General features: G+C 35.9%; 1 protein-coding gene across 5 annotated transcripts in view; it reads left to right on the forward strand.

The window, feature by feature from the left end:
- PAN3 (poly(A) specific ribonuclease subunit PAN3) overlaps positions 1 to 20762 on the forward strand; it is a 75708-nt gene that overhangs the window by 46906 nt on the left and 8040 nt on the right. For 2 of the 5 annotated variants that reach the window (XM_052671418.1, XM_052671421.1), the window contains 10 exons: positions 1685 to 1932; positions 2510 to 2614; positions 3140 to 3197; positions 4328 to 4489; positions 4784 to 4900; positions 5001 to 5102; positions 11224 to 11389; positions 11881 to 11968; positions 17563 to 17702; positions 18602 to 18731. In XM_052671418.1, the coding sequence (XP_052527378.1) occupies positions 1685 to 1932; positions 2510 to 2614; positions 3140 to 3197; positions 4328 to 4489; positions 4784 to 4900; positions 5001 to 5102; positions 11224 to 11389; positions 11881 to 11968; positions 17563 to 17702; positions 18602 to 18731 (1316 nt within the window). Of the gene's footprint in view, positions 1 to 1684; positions 1933 to 2509; positions 2615 to 3139; positions 3198 to 4327; positions 4490 to 4783; positions 4901 to 5000; positions 5103 to 11223; positions 11390 to 11880; positions 11969 to 12460; positions 12619 to 17562; positions 17703 to 18601; positions 18732 to 20313; positions 20511 to 20762 lie in introns of those variants that run through there. The other 3 variants (XR_008203555.1, XR_008203556.1, XM_052671420.1) reach the window with 3 other exon arrangements.

Genomic DNA, 20762 nt, shown 5'->3' on the forward strand with positions numbered 1-20762 from the left:
CTCATGAAGCTGATGAGATCTGCTTGAGTTTGTTCACCTTAATTATTATTTCCATAAATATTTAGCTGTGCATCATCTCCACTATAAGATTTTTTTTGTGTGTGTGACTTAAAAGGGTTTTAATTGTTAATACTTATGTACTCAGACAGCAGAATTTTATGCAGATCTCTCAAAGGTATCTGTCATCTTGGGTATTTGCTGCCTCTGCCTGCTGAAACCTACCACAGTAGTAGTAAATAGCAACAAATTTCTTATAACTCATGCAGTGGTGTTCTAGTAGCATGAAAATGAAATTTAATCAAATTTGTTTCATATCTTGAGCTGATTATATGTGTTGGCAAATGAATAGCCTGTATGTTCTGTCTGCCAGATGACTTTGGTTAAACTTTCAAGTTCCTTCTGAAAAGACACTTAGATGAGATCAGAAAAGCATTTGAAAGGATTCGTATAACTGATCTTTCACTCCTTTCACTCCATTAATGCTCAAAGGCATGAAGGGTTTAGATTTGTAACTATGCTTCAGCAGGAATTTTAGGAAACTCAGTTTGAGTTGAAAAAATGTTTGAAATTGTACCTATAAGAAGTGCGTATAATAGTTGCTCAAGAAAAAGATCTTTCAGCAGAAGTTTGAAAGGTGTGACTAATATACTTATGGCTCAAAGCAGCAAATGTACAGTCCAGTCTGAACGGAGCAACAGAAAATTTCAGAAGTGCTCCCCTTTGTATTAGTTGAAACACCATGATAACGGGTATCTTGTGCTAGTGATGTTACAAGTTTTCTAAAGGGTGGTCTCATCATAAGCTATTATAAATAGATTACCTGAGAATTTTTTATAGTATAACTCTTGAAAGAAACAACCAAACAAATTTTTGTTGACTAAAAACAAAAAAATAGTGCAGGTTGCCCTTTTTTTCCCCTCACTGACACACTGTGTTTAGAGTCTAAACTGAAGCTTCAGTTTAGTTGCCTGCCTTTCACTGAATTTACTGTAACCAGCAATCAAGAGAATAATTTTGAGAAAATTTTCAAATGCCTGTATGAATACCTTGCAGACCCCATTCTGAAAAGTTACCTATCCCTACATATCAAATAGGTCTTGAAAAGACTGGATTTTTATTTGATTATGATAGGAAAATAGGTTTCTCTGAAATGATTTGTAGTAGTTTATTTCTTATTGCTTATTTGTGTTCTGTAATCATCGGAGCGCTCTCATAATAGTCTTTCCTGATTCTACTTCAAGTAGCAGGAACAAGTAATTGGGTTAAATGAGTTATAGCTTGGCAAGCTTCACTGACTGTTCCTCTGACTTATGTAAACATTCACTTACCCCAAAGTTAATAATATTTTCCCATGTAGTTTAGTAAACTTTCTTCTTCTAGACAAAGCATGAATTCAGTTCATCTCTCCTCTTTCAACCTATGTTTTTCCAGCTCTTAATATGACGGTTGTAAGTTCTCAAGCCTTTTCTCTCTGACCTGAAAGACTTCTCAAGGAAATGTCTATTCCAGTCTTGGTGTTAATGTTTTACCTTTAACTCTTCATAAAGATGTACTTAAGCCTCTCATCTGCTTGGAATATTATTCACTTCTGAAGTGTGTGTAGTAAAGGATTTTTTCAAATTAAAGAAAAAAAGAAAGCAACAACAGAGATTTGATTGAGAATATGTTGTTCTTTTCCTCTAAGGAATGTCACTATCAGCGGGATCTTCTCCTCTTCATTCTCCCAAAATAACTCCTCATACATCTCCTGCTCCTCGACGAAGAAGTCATACTCCTAACCCAGCAAACTATATGGTGCCTACTAGTGCCTCTGCTTCTGTTGCTAACGCTGTCTCTCAGCCTCCATCTACTGGCCAGGTCATCCAGAAGGAAACAGTGGGTGGAACAACATACTTCTATACTGATACAACTCCAGCGCCTCTCACAGGAATGGTATGTTTGGTTTTAGCGCAGAAGTACATGGAATTTACAAAGACAGAATTGATTAATGCCCTACTAGATATTTGTAATATTCTGAAACACTTCTTCTATGTGCAGATTTGGCCTTTTCAGTGTTGGGATAGATTTCAGTGAGTGGTCTTATGAAAACAAAAGACTAAAGATTTTTTTGTTTTCCATTTGCCTATTTACCTACTTTTTATTGGTATTTTTTTTAATACAAAATTGGAGAACATTTTATGGATGTCTCAGTAAATACATACATAGAAAACATCAATGATTATTTCAAATTGCTTTTATGTTTGATAGGTTAAAGAAATTTTGCACTAATAGTGAAGGGGAAAACACAGTAATAGAAATGTGAAGTATGTGCTTACCAATGATTTCAAAGGCGCATGAGTATTGAGTATCACGTAAGAAAATTGTAATGCACCTGACAGTGTATTGTAACATGTTCTATGCCTGAAGACTTTAAAGTTCAGTAGCTTAAACTAATAAGATGACAAAACTCTATTTTCCTTATGCTTAAGGATTTTAATATATACTGCTTAATATTTTTCTTTACTTTAAGGTATTTCCAAACTACCACATTTACCATCCAGCTGCACCTCATGTTGCTTATATGCAGCCAAAAGCAAATGCACCTTCCTTCTTCATGGCAGATGAGCTCAGACAGGTAAGATCAAAGACAATTTAAAGTGAAATCACATGTCTTGGAGAAATGTAGCAAATTGGCAGTAGCAGAAAACAAATCATGACTAAAGAAAGAGCTGTGCAGTTTTTCCTATGGAGTATTTTAGATACTTAGTCCTGTGGTGGATAGAGTACAAAAGAGGATTGTGGTGTGGGTTTCAGCATATGTTATTGCAGTCTAATCTACGTGCCATGATTGCCTGTTTGAGTACATATTCTTACTTGAGTATTACATATTAGTATGCATGAGTTCATATGTAGTGTTCTTCTAAGCTGTAATCCTATCCAGTTTTAAAGCCTTTAACTGAAAGGAAGGATGTTAGTTAATGAGCCCTTCTTTTAGGGCTTGGCTTGTGACTACTATTCACTTCAGCCTTAATGTAGTCGATACCTCTGTCAATGCTCGTTGTGGCTAATGTCTTTTGCAGCTCCTCCATTGAAGAGTTTAACTTATAAGTCATTAACTTTTCAAGCTAGTGTTCAAAACTTGACCTAATTTGTTCTTCAGGAACTGATCAATAGACACCTAATAACAATGGCCCAGGTTGATCAGGCTGATATTCCTGGTAAGTATTTTTTGTAATTTAAATTGTGATCATGCTGTTCTGTAGTCTTGCGTATAGAACAATGGTTACCAGGGGCTTGAAACAAACCAGCAACAAAAAAAACCCATAACCCTCCTATTTTTAATTTTTTTTTTAATGAAATCTGTGTTGTGGATAACCAAAACCAAAGTATTTTGGATATAATAAATTTATTTCTTGTTTCTGTTCACTCTTCTATTAATCCTATTCTGTCTTCAAACACTGTCAAGATTGGGAATACTTGAAATAGTGAGAAAGGAAAGATCATTAAAACAGTAGAGCCTTGTGCAAAATAGTATTGCATCATTTTCTATGTGAATCCTCTTAAAGGAATACCTTATAAGTGTTTTCAAATGCTATATTAACAAACTTGATTGTTTCAATATGAGTTGGCTGGTGTATTAGAGAGGTTTTCTACTTGTTGGCAGGTGAGAGAAATGTACTATTCACTGTAATTTGATTTTTGAAGAATTTACAACCAGCTCTGTTTTTAAACAGATTGCTGTGTTCAGTTGCAGCCTTCTTAGTTGTGTGTTTAATGTGAATATGATACAGTCTAAAATGTATTTAAGTTTACTAACCCAGCTGACATACAAGTGTATCTCTTCTTGGGACTGTAGTCTCTTAACCTGATTTGTAAACCTGCAATGCCTCTGTTTTCTAAACCAGTATGTTACAACATGAGATTCAGGTTTGTTTCGTGTGATGAAATAGGGTTCTTAAAGTGAAATGAAGACTGTATGGAACTGGGTGCTTATCTGTGAGTCTGTGCAGGAAAAAATACCATGGACACAACAGAGGAATGTTCTTCAGAAGGATGAATTTTTAAGATGAGAAAATAGCAGATAAAATCAACAGGAGAGATGCAATGTTCTACTTGGTGTAACTATTTTTATGAGGATGTTTATTTTAGCTTCCTAGAATCCCTTCCAGGAACCTATGTATCAGCATTAAAGCAGAAGTAGTGAATTTTTATTTAACATGCATATAAAGAAAATGATACATGGAATTTACATGTTAGTGATTTAACAGATTTCATTTTCTCTGCTCTTGTAATAATTCCTTCAAAGTATACTTATATCTAATATGTTTCTGTGCATGTACTGATTTAGCAGTTCCAGCAGAAGTGGACAGCTACCACAGCCTCTTTCCTTTAGAACCATTGCCACCACCCAATCGCATACAGAAAACAAGCAACTTTGGGTACATTACGTCGTGCTATAAAGCTGTAAATAGTAAAGATGACCTGCCATATTGCCTTCGGAGGATACATGGTGAGAAAAACTGAGTAGTCTTTTTTTTTTTTATATAATATTTAAATAAATACTTTTATATTCTGCATGTAGAACTTGAAACAGCTTTGATAGAATTATTCTGTGGGTGTAAAGAGAGCAAGAGGTTCCCGCAGACCTGGCACTCCTAAGCATGCCTGGTCTTATTTTAGTGCTTGATTACTTTTCAGTATTTTTAGAAGACGTAATAGTAGAAAAAAAATCCAAAAACAATAACAAAACCAACAAAAATAACATTCCCCAAAAATATTAAAGTATGTTTTTGATCTTTTCCAGGTTTTCGTCTTGTTAACACGAAGTGCATGGTATTGGTTGACATGTGGAAAAAAATTCAGCACTCAAATATAGTAACCTTACGTGAAGTGTTTACCACTAAAGCATTTGGAGAACATTGTGAGTTTATATCTTTTTTTTTTTTCCTCCCAATTAATGTGTTGTGACTTTTTAAAAATATGCTGGAGTTAGTAATTGTCACATGTCTCTATTTTTTAAGCTCTTGTTTTTGCATATGATTTTCATGCTGGAGGAGAGACTATGATGAGCAGACACTTCAATGACCCCAGTGCTGATGCCTATTTCACAAAAAGAAAATGGGGTAAGGAGAGCACACTTTCATAATATACTTCTGTAAACTGTTTCCAATACTTGATCAATTAAAAAGTTAATCAGAAGAATTTGTTTGTCTTAATTTTTTTAGCTAATCAATTTCATCATCCCAGAAACTGGTTGGAACTGAACTTTCTTCCTTTTCTGAGTGAAATTACTGAATATGGGGTTGGGTTTTTTTTGCTTTGATTTTTAACATAACTTCTTACTTGTGTTAAATCTTTCAATTTGTGAGTGGATTAAAATTCTTTTGCCTGCAGGAATCTTACATGGGGGGATTCAGAGCCTAGAGCTGTGGGGTTCTAATTGCAGAGCTGTCACAGGTGACATCTGATGCTTATTGGAGATATTTCATACAAGGCATCTGCTTTGTCAATGTGATGCTTGTTGTTCAGATTCTCTGCACTTACAGAATGGTGTGTTGTGTGGTTTTTTGTTTGTTTTGTTTTCCCTGGAAATTATTATGAGGACTAATTAGGCAGTACTTTTTTGAAATATTAAGTACTAATTGAAGACAAGAAATGTATAAGAAAAAAATTCTAATGTATTATTTTTAACAAATTGAGTATCATAGGTCTGATTTTTTTATTTTATTTTTTTTCAGATTTATGCTCTGAGAATTAAGGGTCCATCATTAGTAAAATCTGTCACAGCATATTAAGCTGTCTGGTAGAACTCATGTCTGTATCGTCAAACTCTTTCCCTCCAAAACAGTGTACTGTCTCTTCATACCTTTTAGAACCAGTTCTTGGCCCATATGGTCCTGAAGACCACATTCAGGAGCACTGCAGGCCAAAACTGAGCATGAACCAATATATTTTATATCATATTGAGAAAGAAGCACACTAGCAATTGAATGGTATCACAGAAGGACTTCAGGTAGGAAAGTACCCTAGGAGCTCACCTGTCCCAGCTTCCCACTCAATACAGGACCAACCTTGAAAGTGAACAGAGGACAGTAATAAACACTGTGACCTGGGCGGATTTATTGATGGAGAAGATCCAGTAAATATAATTTTCACTGACATCCATAAGACTCTTTAAAGCAAACAACAACAACGAAACAGTCCTAAGTGTTGGTCAGATCAGACAAGTTCTCAGTAAGGTTAATAACTGATTGAAAGATAAACAGTAAAGACTGTACAGTCAATTTTCACAGTGAAGGGAGATCACTCATGGTGTCTCACAGGGATGTGCTGGCAATTATATGTCTTAACACATTCACTTATCTGTACTGAAGTTAAACAATGCTCTGTCAAAGTTTGCTGAGAATACTCAGGAATAAGCCTGTGTATGAGGAGCAGTAAAGTAAAATAGTGCTTTTCATGCTTTTAAAGATGGAGGGAAATGTGATGGTTTTAATAATAAGTGAAATATGGTAGGTATCTGTAAATCATCAGTGAAAATAAATAAGTGGTAATTGTTTCTTTCAGTGTGAAAAACTAGGGACAAGCAAAAGAAACTAGCCAGACAGCAAATTCAAAACCAGCTAAAGATAATTAAGTTGTGGAAATTTGTCACAAGATCTTGTGGGTACTTGCCTGGGTTAAAAGGAAAGGTGTGCTTACTCATGTGCTTCCAAGAGAAATGCTTGGAAGTCTGTTAGCTGCAAAGACAACGAATAGCTCAGGAGGTCCTCCAGTGATTCGGTGCTGGGAGACAGCAGAATATTCTGTTGTTTGTGATCTTAGGTATTTATTGAGATACTTTTCTGATTTTAGTGTAAATGTTATTGAAACAGGCTAGAGGGCTACCTAGATCTTTTATTTGACCTAATGCAACCTTTTTACTTTGGCAGGGATGGGTTTTGGAGCTGAAAGAAAGACATTAGCTTCTGTTTAGCCACAACAAATTATTTTTAATTAAAGTGAACGATTGTATCAGATCTTAGTGCTATTTAAGCAGGGAAGTTCTCTCCTGATTGTGACTCTTTTGGTCTTTTATGGATTATATTGATTAGAAGGAAAAAATAAGTAACCTGCTGTTGACCGGTTTTAACAAACCTTTCTGCAGATCTTTGCTCTGACCTTTCTTTTTTGGTAACTGGTGCTTTCAAATCTCTGTTGAAGGAGCAATTTAGAAGAAAAAAAAAAAAAAAAAAAAAGATTGCAAACCTATAACTTGATTTCTTGAAAATTCCTGCCCTCGTGGATCCTTTCTCCACCCCCTCAGGAGTTTGTTGGCTGTCTGCCTGCCTAGAGGAGGCTTCCAAGAGAAGCAGGGGAATGGGTGCAAGTTGGGTACTCTGCAACACCAGGCCCAGATTAGTGCAATTGCTTTTAAAGTTTTAGGAGGCACGACACTGTCAACCTGATCATTGAACTCAGTTTGATTTCACATATGCAGCCTTATTTATATTGAATGCTCAAGTTGGCAGCACTAGATTTTGACAGTTAAAAGCTGAGGATTATGGTTTATGTAGTTGTCACTTCTGATGTCTGTGTGGTCAGCTGCAATGAAATTTATTTTTTTCTTTTGCTATGCTATTTGCAGACGTTATGACTTTGTAGATATGGTAGCGGGGGGAAAAATCAGCAGTTTACAATTATTTATGTTCTAAGCACTTGCAAAGCATATGTCTTTGTTGCTTCTGAATTCTACAGACGTTATTCCTTGTATTGTTCTTTAGGCAATGAAATATTCTTTCTTGAAGTGGTACAATGTGATAATCTGTCTGATGTTGTTCTGTCAGTTAAATATTCACAAGTTCTAAAATTCTGCCTTTCACTTACCTTGGAGTATATTTATTGAAATTATCACTATTTGTTGAATTCTCATTCCTTGTACTTCCTCAATACTTCCATTTTGACGAAGAGTCTGAACTTAACGTTCTATTAAAATAGTTTTTTAATGTTTGTATGTTTTTTTTCACTGTTCTGATACTATTCAGTTTCAGATTATGGTATATGCTACTGTATTTATCTCTGCAGACATGATTTTTTAAATTAGCGAATTAGCTCAAAGTACTGAAAACCTTTCCTCTTAACTTCCCAATGCTTTACTTAAATAGTAGACCACATTCTCAATGTACATGTTTCCAAACTGCCTGCTAGAAATCCTGGCAAATAACAGTAACTCCATGCTGCTATCAGTTATTTTTTTTTTTCTTGTCCTGATGAATTTTTGGGAGGGTTAATGTCAGAGATGAGCATGCCTCTCTTATTTCCTTTGATCTGTATATTGAAAATACTCTCAGGAATTAAACATGATGTACAAGCACTTAATGGTAGCTCTCAGCCCCACAGATTCTGTTTCATAGTAAATTAATATTTCCAGTAAATGTAGACAAGCTTTCTGGACATTGATTTCCTTTGGACACATTGGTAATAGTAGTATTTAATCCAGAAAAGTGGACGTTGTTGTTGACTTCGTAGTTTTTGCATTCCTCAGTGACTGTGTTTTTCAGAAGAAATCTTTTCAATTTTTAAATGAATGAAGTTATGCACCCGGACTGTGATGAGCAGGAGAAATTTATGAATATTTAAAGTCAGCACAATGATTCCTTGTCTATGAATGTTATAAAGTCAAAGATGATTAAATATTTTAATTTTCTATTAAGAGCTTGAAGCAACTCTGAAATCTAGAAGCAATACCAGATCATAAATACTGCAGCTTTTCATTCCCTTCTCAGGAGTAACTCTGGCTTCGTCCTTGTATGGGAGAACTGAACTTAGTTGGAGGCTATTGGGGAAGAAAAAGAGAAGGGAAGAAAAAACACACAGCAGTGCAAAGAGTGCAGTTCTTTCTCATCTGAGAACATCATAGCACAGAACTAAAAAGTAAAAAAGGCAACAAGAAAATCCCTATTGAGTTCATTTTAATGTAGCAAGAAAAATAATGGACTACTCATGTTTCTGGAGTGGAAGTTCTTACATTTTTAATCTTCTGCATTATTATTTATATACTGTGTCTCAGATGAAAGCACTAATAGGAGTGAGTTCATCCTGCACCAAACGAAGAACATATTATGAAACTCTGCATGGACACCCGTGCTGGGAATTTATTTCAAGTCAAATGTGAACTTCTAAAATATTGCTTCTTAGACTAATGTAACTTTGATCATTAACTTTTTCAAAAAATTCTTTTTGATTTTCAACATGCTAAGCACTCTTTGGAAAGCTTTCAGCTGTGTGTTTCACCTGCATAGTGAGCTTTTGAGTCTTCTTTCCTTGGATCGTTGCTCATGGGCCATCTGCAGCAGGATGGTAGGCCTTCAGGGAATGTATTTCATAACCAGCATCACAGCACACTGAACTGCTTTTAACTTCAGATATTTTGGACAAATAGATATGTGAGAGGGCATTTCATGTATGATTCTTCCAGTGTTCCCATAGTGCATGGGAACAAGAGATAAAGCAGTGGCCTGGATTTGGCTGTAGCCTCAAGCAAATCTTTCCAGTAGTAAACAATATTGCTGCTTGATTTAAATATTATGATAGTGAAGGAGAAGCTGTGATCTCTCAACCATTTTTTTTTTTTTTAATGTCCTCTTGGCTATGATGCCTTTAATTTGGAAATGAAAGGGCGAGCGTTCTAATGTCACAAGCAGAAAAATATCCCCCAAGTTCTGGCTCTTTTTATCTTTGGAATGGTATAGAGCACTTTTCTTCTGGACATTTTTGTACATGTGTAACTGTTGTATGTATGTAACCATCTTATGTAATCCATACGCACTGCTGTTAAATGCATCCCACACTGTGCTACCTAACAAAAACGTGCTGTATAACAAGTAGTGGCTAAGAGAAGAACCTTGATTAATACAGGAACTTGCATCTCCCCAGTCATTTGATGTCATCAACATTTTTCTCATGCTGAAGAACTGAGAAAGCATGGTGGTGGGGGTAGAGCTTGCTACATGAGATTCCTGGTATGCTGGCTTGTGGGAAGCGATTTGCATACCAATTCATTAGGAGGCCGGAAAAAAATAAGGAATACCTTAGATTCAACCTTCAGTTGATGTGCCAGGCTTGATGCTATTTAAGGGAGGCAGTGTGTTGGCCTTTATAATCTAAACCAAAGCAACTTAAACTTGCAAAATTAACTAGATTTTTTTTTTTTTTTTGGTCATCAATTTTTGTCAGGCTGGGAATGTCCTCAACCTATCAGGCTCACTCCAAATCAGTGTATTTTGAAGTAAAGCTTTCAGTGTTTCATTTTTCAGTGCTTGTGTGTGTATACATGCAGAGGTACGCAAATGCTTACTTTGAGCAAGTGCATGGATATGAATGCACTGGATGCTGTGGAAAAAATACAAGAAATGAATGTTTTTCTGGATTTAGTTTCTTCTCCTGTGTGTTGTGCTGTGCAAAGAGTAGCTACTGTGTGTTAAAGACATCTTACAGAAAGTAACATTTATCCATGTCTTACTGTTTCCATCGATGGCTCAGTCTTACTGGGAAACAGTCTGCAGTACTGAATTTGGGTGTTCGCAGATAAGTACTTTTACTTTTGAAAGGACTACAAATTAATTCTGAAATGAAGGGATGTGTTGCTTTTGTGTGGCCCGTAAAACAGGGGTCATAGAGTGATTACTTGTCAGTGAGTTGGGTAACAACAGAACACACATGAAGTTGTGTTTATGCTGTTTAGCTACAAGATCTTCCACTTTGGTTTGCTTACATAGTTTGAATGGAGTTGGTCCATTTTCCTCAGTTGTACCAAATAGACCATGTTTGACTTGCATACCTCTCTACAGTAACGGAGATGAAACAGGATCTGCAGCTATTCTGATATGTATTGTGGTTTTTTTTAATACCATTTCTTTACTTCTTTACTTTTTATACCATGTTTTTACTTCTCAAATACCTACTTACAGGAATTTTAAATGGTGCTCTTTTTGCAGTGAATATTCATTCTAACCTTAAAAATCAGCATAGTTTTCCTGAATGTGAGTGGATATAATAATACCTGGGGGATTGGAAGCTTTTTAAAGTTTATTGTAGTTACAAAAATAAAATTAAACAAAAATCATTAAAACAAAGTATCTGTCAGTCTTTTGATAGCCATTGATTAAGAAATCAATGAAAGGAGTAACTTTATATTTCAAAATGCTTTAACTTAAATTTTTTGTAGTAGCCATCTGTTGGTACTAAGAATATTTTCCTTACTAGGTCAGCATGATGGACCTCTACCACGACAGCATGCGGGTTTGCTTCCAGAGTCATTGATATGGGCATATATTGTGCAGCTCAGCTCTGCCTTACGGACCATTCATACAGCAGGACTAGCATGCAGAGTTATGGATCCAACAAAGATTCTAGTCACTGGCAAGACAAGGTAATGAAAGCATTAATTCTCATTGTATACCACGGTCTACGTTCATGGTGGCTGCTGACTTTTGTTAGGCCAGTAACAACTCTAATTAGAAAGAGCTATTACCTTTAACTGATACAAGACAATGTGCTTAATTTGTTAAATTTTTTTTCTGCAAGTTCAATGCATCTTTCAAGAAAGCTTGTGCACTGTCCCCATAATACTGCTCAAGCCCTCTACTGCCAGTTTAGTAACTTAATGCTTTATTTGTAAATTAAAGGCTGTCTGTCTGAATTATAAAACATTAAAATCAGTGTTTCCTGCTTTATAGTACTAAGATGCCTTTTTTTGTCATGTTAAAACATTCAGTTTAAGGCATTCAATGGTATGAATATTGGGGAAAAAAAGTAAATCAACAAAGCGTAATGATGCTTGTTCTTTTTTTTTTTTTTTTTTTTTTTTTTTTTTTTTTTTTTTTTGTTGTTGTTGTTGTTGTTGTTGTTGTTGTTCCAAAGGTTACGAGTAAATTGTGTTGGAATCTTTGATGTTTTAACATTTGACAACAGTCAAAATAATCCACTGGCGTTAATGGCTCAGTTTCAGGTAAGGCAACAGTGCTGTAGTGAGGATGGTGACTTGGCCCAGAGAGTACAGAAAACCAATGTGATTCCTTCTGGAAGATTAATATTTTAATTGAATTGTAGTTGATATATCTATCTCTAAATAACTGTGGCTTTCATTCCTGATTTGATCTTAGCTTAAATTTGTTTGTAATTTAGAAAACTGAAAGTTCATTTTACTATCTTCTGCTTCTGAAATTTCAGCAAACCTGCAGAACAGGTCAAGCTACTAGTATTTAACAAAATAATTCAGAAATTGTTGGAATCACAGATTTTTAATGAGAGAAAGGAAAATCTTGCTTTTAGTGGTAGAGATCAGAAAATGTCTCGGTAGCATTTTTTGCTCTTTCTCGTATGTTTTAACGAAAATAATTGTGACAAATGCCTGTTCACAGAGGAGTAAGAGATCTTTTTAAGTAATTGCATTTAGGCCTTCTCCTCACTCCTAAAAGGTTCGAGTGTATCTTTATTTTAGGCTCCTAGTTTTTCCGTGTTCTCCTGACGTTCTGAAGTGTGGACTCTGCATAATTCCTGAATTAAGAAGAATCCCTTTAGACTTAACAAAAACTGTTCCACAGTCATCTGGAGCATCACTGTGTACAGAAGTGCCTCTTTCCCTAACTTCCCCTCAGGGTAAAGTACATTACTTCAGCAGTCATCACGTACCCTGTTCATACTGGGAGTGAAAGACTACAGTAGGGAGTTGGATTTAATTTATTTTCATTAATCGAGATTATTCACTGTGAGAAAATTGCTCATTCAGAGTCTTCCAGTAATAAATGAAATGTTTGAACTTTGGCCAGGCAGAAACTAGCTCATTGGAGACCTTGTCCTAGAACATAGCAACTTTTTTTTTTTTTTTTTTCTTGGAATAATAATAGTAAAGCAATTTTCAGTGTGCTTTGAGTAGGACTTCAAAGGACCCCCCTACACCCCAACAACTATATGTCAATGGGCATGTGGTTGTCACAAAATGGAAAACTGTGTCAAGCCAAGAGAATATAGGGATACATGTAAGTGAGAGGTTTCAATCCTACAACTATAATGAGATTATGATTAAATACTTACTGAAGTTTACTTGAGTAGTAGCAGGAAAAAAAGATTGTACTTGAATATCATCTTTGAAATTTTAAAGCAGAATATTTAATGTACTTGGAGGTACAAATCTAAGAATACTTGCAGGTGCGCCAATCTGTCAAAAGCTTTTAGAACTGTAGGAGTCCAACATTTGGCAAGTAACTTGCTTGGTGTAATGCCTAGTTTTGTTTAGATATGGGTTTTGTTTACTTGTGTTATAAATTCTTAGTATTTAAATTGTTCAAGTATTGCTGCTAAAACTGCAGCATTCTTTAAGTGTGGAAGGTGTACGCTGGAGTTAGAAAACATTGTTTACTTCCTTCTTGTTGCTTCCTCTGGAAAGGCTAGGCTCTCACAATTGATTTTGTTCCTTCAGAGATTCTGGATGGAATTAATACCTTGAAATTCAGGGGTCATTTATCATGTCCTACCTTTTGTTTGACCTAGCCAGATAGCACTACAAAATAACAGCTGCAGCTTGTCCTTCTTCCTCTTGATCCATGACCCAGTTCCTGAATTCCTCTGGGACTCTTGTGACTGTTAAAAATGTAGGTTATCTGTTGGTTTACTGCCCAGCTTATATGCATTTCCTTGTTGTTGTCTTCAATGCAGGAAGGTATTTTTGTTAGCATTTTTCACTTTCTGGCTATTTCCCATTGTTAACATAAATAGGAAAGAATTTGACCAGAACAGAGAGGAGCTATGCAAAAGGAATGCAATTGTTCTTCATGGTCTGTTTTTCAGATTCTGTGTTAAATGCGTTAGCTTATGTGATCATTTAAGAGTTAAATGAAGTTAACAATATGGGAAGCTAAAAATATATGAATAGCGACTTAGGTTAAAAACAAGATGCTTAAATCTTGTATACATCATCTTCCCCCTTCTCACCTCCAGTCTTATAAGTCACATGTCAGTCAGTTACTAAATTCATGTAGTAATACTGTAAATGGCAATGCAGGGAACAGTGGAAAGTTTTAATACGTATTTCTGCATTTGGAATAAAATGAATGTTAGTCCTCTCCACCTGAAATGAAGAGAAAGCATACATGCTACTGATTTAGCAAAGGCTGTAAGGTAACATTTGCTCAAAGTAAATATTTTTAATGTAGTAAACCAAAATAACTTTGACATGCACCTCCCTAAATTTCAAGAAACTAACTGAAGAGGCATCTTAACTATCAACATTGACTTTAAAAATAAAATTAAAAAAAAAAAAAAAAAAAAAAAGGTAATCTAGGAACTTGGAGGGACTTCTAACTACAATTCCAGAGCTTAAAAGGATGAATAAATCCACAGAATTGTAGAGTGGATCATAGTACTTGAGCTGTTACTGATCCAAGCTCAGCAGCCAAATTGGATAAACAAAGAGTAACATCAATTTCAAAGAACTTAGAACAATGGATCTTGTTGAAAGTCAGATTTATTTGACTAGATTATGTGTTTAGGTAAGAAAGCCAACTGTATAAAATGCTCAGATATCTTGAGGGCTTTGTGCACAGTAGCCCATAATTGTTTTTAACACTAAAATTGCGGAGGGGTACCTATTCAATTAATTTTTAATCTACTCATGACATATTTAAAATTCATTTGATAGCAGGGAAACATTAGTGGTGAAGGCTCTTTCAGAAGGTATTTCCTAGAGGCTGGTTTTTAGCTGACTGCTACTTTATATTTCCATCAGTGACCAAGATGATCATGATAAAATCTTCACTAGCAAAGTCTTTCAGGAGATAGAGGTTGTTGCAGGCTAGTTGTTACTAATTGAAATGCTATTTAAATGGCTTAATATGACTTAATAGTTAGTGTTGATAATTAACATAGCGAATGTCTGGTAAGCTGGTGAGATCTTTAAATATGCGAAAAGCATAATATGATGTGTAAGCAGATGAATGATCGTACCTGATGACCTGTCTGAACTGGCACAGCTACTGCAGGAATACTGTTTACTTCTGGTGTCCTTGCTCCAAGAAGATCTATTAGTTACTGTGTGCCTCCTTTAAACTTCCTCTGCCTTGAAGCTGAAGGGGCTGAATGAATGGATGAATTTTTCAGTGAGGAAGGTTAAGGTTTATGTAGCAAGAATATGTAGATTTTTCTCCTTTTAGAAAGATGGTGTACTTCACTTCCTAGGAAGTTTTTACCTTGTTTGGAGAAACAGAGTTGGTCAGAAGGTGGTAGTTTGTTCCCTTCTGAAATAGGAATCTGATTTCTGTAAGTCCTCCTGTTTGTTCCCCTATCTAGCCAGACACAAGAGGAAAAAAACATATCAGTTCCTAAAATTAGCTGGATGAATCCAAGCCAATTTTGCAATCAAAACAAAGTCAAGCATTGGCTTTAACTTGAATTATGTATCTTTGAGGCTGCATTGGTGTGTTGTCATTTCTGCCAAGTTTTGTATTAGGTGTACTTCATGAAACAAATGCTAATTTGTTGCAAGTCAAATGGTTTAAAAAAAGAAAAAAAAAGAAAGTGCCTGAATTCAGAATTTCCTGGCTGAAGTTAACATAGGCTTTTTTCTGAATTGCTTTTAAAACCAAATGCAATCTGCATTATGGAAGTGTCTAAGCAAAGAAAGATGGTACTTACATGGGATTAAGTTTTACGTTTTGGGTATATCAATCAAGGTTGGGTGATAATGAAGAATTTATATATGATACTGCCTCATTAATTATTAAATGTTGAAAGGTTTTAAGTAGGAGACTTGAGAAAGAACAAAGACCATTTTAAGATTAATACAAACATTTATTTCCCCTAAGTCTTTCGGAAATAAACCTTTTTTTGAAAAAAAAAAAAAAAAAAAAGGCAAAAAAAAAAGCCATTGTGCTGAGTGATGATGTCTCAGTGCAGATACCTCTTCAATCTGTTTACTACTATAGCAGTGTCTTCTGCTGCTCAACTTGACTGTACTTGATAGCGAATGTAAACAGGATCCCACCAAGATAGGATTTGTTGGTCTCATTCATTTCTCTTTGCCAAAGTACAAAGCAATGCTGATGCACAGGAATTCTTGGTTCCTTACAAAATTAAGTCTAGCAAATGCCAGTCCCATCTCCTTCATGTATTGTCCTTGTTTCTGTTCTATTTGCCACATCTGGTTTCTGTCTTCATTAGTGACTGCCCTGTACCATGCTTTTTAACTTCTGTCACATTGCTTATCCATTTAAATTGTGCTGCTTAATCATACTTTAGCAGTTGATACAGAAACAGCAGGGATGTTCATAGACCTGGAAACGTGTTCTTTACTTTGTGCCTCAACATCTGGAAGGTGTGGCCAAAGGGAAAGCTCCTTTCAGCTGCTGCCACCAAAGGAAGAGCAGAGACTGTTCCCCCTCTGGGTGGAACAGCTGTGAGGGGCTGTGACACGTCCACCATCTTGGCAGTTTCTCAAAGTTTTAGCTCCAAAATTCTAAACAGAACTTCTTAATGTCATCCCACTACCAAATTTTTGGCCTTTCTAACAGAAATGACAGAAGCTATATTCCTTGTATGATGATATGCTCTGCTAAACATCATATCCTTCCTCCAGAATATGGAACTGACATTCACGATGAATAATAGCAATCACCTCCTTACTTTTCACAGAAGTATCTTTTCTAAGAAAAAGTTAGCAATCTCTGTAGCTGGTTATTAAATTCAATCTGAAGAACTCGTCCAGTGCAGTTTCAAGTTTGGCCAAGTGTGTGCACTTGAAAGACTTTGTATGGGAAGAATTGGGCAGCTTCTGCAAGAAATATTTCTGTTCCCTACTGAACTGGGGTCCTGTTTTTAGAGAGAACTTCAAAATCTAATGTTGCTTTCTACAGTAACTTCTAGTAGCTGTTGTTTAAAGTAGTAAAATTGGCAGAAGTTTCTGTTGTAGAGGTCTGTATAGCATATTCATTTTTTAAGAAGTGTTCTACTCTTAAGCAAAATGGTTAGTAATGCTAAGGTTTTCTTCATAAATGGTATTCTGTTCCATTTGTTGGTTGCACAGGTCTGTTCCTGTTTAGCTACTTCAGGCAGTTTTTATCTCTTCAAACAGACCAGAAGAGATGTAAATCTTTGAGTTGTTTTATTGAAACAGAAATATTGACCTGCTGGATTCCAGCTGCTCTTGTTTCTGTTTTAACAAATAATCCTTGATAGGTATTTTTGCATCTTGTATCAAGATGTGCAATTTGCTATCAACTACTTGATTGCTCAGGAATGAGTGCATGAGTGGTTAGGAGAACCTCTTCTGGTGAGCAGAAGCTCTACAAAGATTTCACTCTGGTATTATCCTTAAGATAAAAATGGGTAAATTTGAAGCTTTCAAAGATGAATACATTACCCTGAAATTGTTAGGTAGTAAAATTTTCCTGTGGATGTTTTAACTACTTGGACAGCTGTATTGCACAGCTATAATGTTTAGTTGTTCAAATTCTTCAAAGGTTACTGAAGAACTGTCTTAAATGCCCTCTAGTAATGTATGTAATATTTATCTGTACTACGAATCTTATCTGTGCATGTTTTCCCTGTTAGCAAACAGATCTGATCTCCCTGGGGAAAGTTGTGTTGGCTTTGGCTTGCAATTCTTTATCAGGAATTCAGAGAGAGAATTTGCAGAAAGCAATGGAACTGGTGACAATCAACTATTCCTCTGATCTGAAGAATCTGATCTTGTAAGTTTGCTACCACATTTCTTTGCTGTTGTTTTTGTTTGTTTTCCTGTAAAATATTATTGGAAGTGATAACTTTTTTAAACATACGGTTGAAAATGTCAAAATAACACTTTCAGATGCAAATAAGAGTACAGTTTACTCTCAATAACTGATAATGTTTAATAACGTGCTGTCTATGCAAACGTTCAAACTTAATTCATATGTGTATTTTTATGATATATCTAATAAAAATCGATATCCTGTTAAAGCTCCTAATCAAATTGTATTAATGTTTAAGCAACTATACAAAGCAAGTTTCCCTCCCAAAAAAACAACACAACAAAACAAACACAAAACAAAAACAACATAAAAACAAACACCCAACCCTTTTAAGTCTAATCTTCCATACTGGGATTTATTGCTTCTTGTTTACTATAGCAGTATCCTTGTCTTGTATCATAGTTACGGAAGGAGTTAAGGGATAGGCATGTTGATTTTTTGACCAAAGAACTTTAGTGCTAGTTTTTCTCAGTTGTATATTATTTTGTGGTGTTCTTTAGTATAGTCAACGTTTCTACTCTCAGCCTAAGAAGTAAAAGTAGGTTTCTCTGTCCCTTCTTTCACTTGAAAAGCGATTGCGTCATAATCTGAATCTTTGCATCTTCCCTTGTTGTTGGAGCGGGATGAGCTAGGAAGTCCCATGAAAGCCCTCCCCTAGCTAATATAAATAACTGACTGGAAGTAGGCAAGTAAATTAGCACAAATGTTTGCTCTGTTAATATCTTTTTTTAAAAATACAAAAGCTGTCAACTCATAAATTAAACAAACATTGGGGTCAAGTAAAATCATAATAGGATGAACTTTTTGGCACTTGCAGTTTGTGTAAGTAATCTTTTTGGGGGGTGGGGATATTTTGGCAGGTATTTGCTGACTGACCAAAACAGGCTTCGCAGTGTAAATGATATCATGCCTATGATTGGTGCGCGATTCTATACTCAATTGGATGCTGCTCAAATGAGAAATGATGTTATTGAGGAAGACCTTGCAAAGGTAAATCATTAAGTAATCTGATCAGGAAGACCTATAGAATGTATTCCTACAGCTGTACCTTTAGAGGGAATGTTTTGTAGTTTCAGGTTTTTGTTTGTTTACTTTGTTTAGCAACCCAAGTAAGCTGTCTACCGATCTTGAGAACTCTGTTCAAAGTACTGAAAGTCTAAAAGTTCCAAGAACTACTAGTTTTAGAATGTGCTTGGCTGGGCTTTTAATCAGGTAACATCTTCATGTCCAACCAGCATTCCTGAGAAAATATTTTCTATATTGAATGACTGAAAAGTAGTATTCTGAATAAATAATGCCGTGTCACCTCACACTAGGTCGTGTAGCTTATATTCAAGATCAAACAAATGCTTTCTTTACATTTTTGAGTAGATTTAGATTTCAGTGCCATTTACCTTGTACATTTTTTTTTCTTTCTGAATGAGTGCTAGATTATGGAAATAAAGGTCCTGATAGTCATCTTCAGTTTCCCTAAAACGTTCACATTTTGCTGTGTGAGTCTGGCTGATCTATCAAGTTCAGTCAAGATACCAGGTGCTAGCTACAAAGGAAATATGTACTTTGTCCTGTGCAAGCATGTATTTGCTCAGCAGGAAAGGGCTTGAGCCTCATCTTATCTGCTCTTCAGAAGCCACTGATCACAGAATTTTCAAACAAGACTGAAGTACGTTATAAAGGCTTTTATATGAGTGAGGATTTGAGTAGGGTAGGATATTGAGTTTCTTCTGTGTATTAAATCAAGACTTGTGACTCATTTCCCTTGCATGCAATCACTAAGCATGTTTAAATAGGCAACACTGTTGGTGTGTTGGATAACCAACTGTTTTTCCCTTCTTTATGAAAGATAATTAAATCTTTCATGGCTAAGAGCAGCAGAAGAGCAGGATTGTGCCTACTCTGGATGTAGAGCTCTACATCATGGGTGTTCACTCTTCTTATTGCAGTCAACTACAACTTCTGCTCTAAATGTGTAAGATTGCTTCTTGTCAAGGTGGCCCAGAGTGCCTACTCGGATTTGGAATGGATGGACTTTTTCCCATCATAAAAATGGGAGGTTGTCCAATAATCATCATGAAGCGATCTCCATCGTCAGTCAGGTTTTTTTAATAGCAGTTGCTTTTCACTGACAGGTGAGAAGAGCCACTGCAAACACAAACTGTTGCATAGCTGCTCCTTCGTCAGTAGCTGTTTATCTAGCAGTGATAAATAGCAATGTCATCATAGCTACAATATCACTTAAGTCTAGCCTGATATCCTCTCTTTGTTATTGCTCCAAAGCAGATGCTTAGGGGAGAATGCTAGAACAATAGTAGCATGTATGTTATTTTTCTGCATGTTCTCCAAGCATGCAGTCATCCACAGCTTAGGGGCTTACAATGTAGGAAATGGGTTTGTGTGTTGATAATAATGTCGGTGTTCTCTTGAAGCCATGGATATTGTTGCTCACATTTCACACAGTAGTGACCCTGTTACTTTGTCCTTTTCCTTCCTCACCTTAATACTCCCATTATCTACGTGTCACAACATTCAAGCATGCAAAACTTCTGTTCTCAAGTCCTTTAATCCACTCTAGGAGAATTACGTGCTACCAAGCCTGCAGAGAGGCCACCTGGAGGCTTAGAGCCAGTGTTGTTGCTCAACTCTATGTTGCCACTGACAGGGAATCCACGAGGCTGTAGCACTCACACAGATGTGGTTTTGGCTTTTGTGTTTTTGGCACATGCCAAAAAATTATTTTGAGGTTGTATAGACCTCTGCTAGCTGGAGAAGGTAAGTCTTTACTGTCGATCTCCAAATGCAGCTTTAATTGAAGTACAAGCTGTTCTGCTGTGTGTTTTTTAGAGTAATAAAAATCTTGTTACCCCATGGGTTGAGGTCAAGCTGTTATCACCTTGACCTAGTTTATTTACCCAGCTGTGCACAGTAATCTACTCCAGACTGAATTAATTTGAAATCAATATGATCATGCATGGAGCGAGATGCAGCTTAGCATGAATAACATCTGAGAGCTGGGCCACTGGA

This window comes from Tympanuchus pallidicinctus, unplaced genomic scaffold, assembly GCF_026119805.1.
Source record: "Tympanuchus pallidicinctus isolate F22 unplaced genomic scaffold, pur_lepc_1.0 scaffold11, whole genome shotgun sequence".
Classification (NCBI taxonomy): Eukaryota; Metazoa; Chordata; class Aves; order Galliformes; family Phasianidae; genus Tympanuchus; species Tympanuchus pallidicinctus.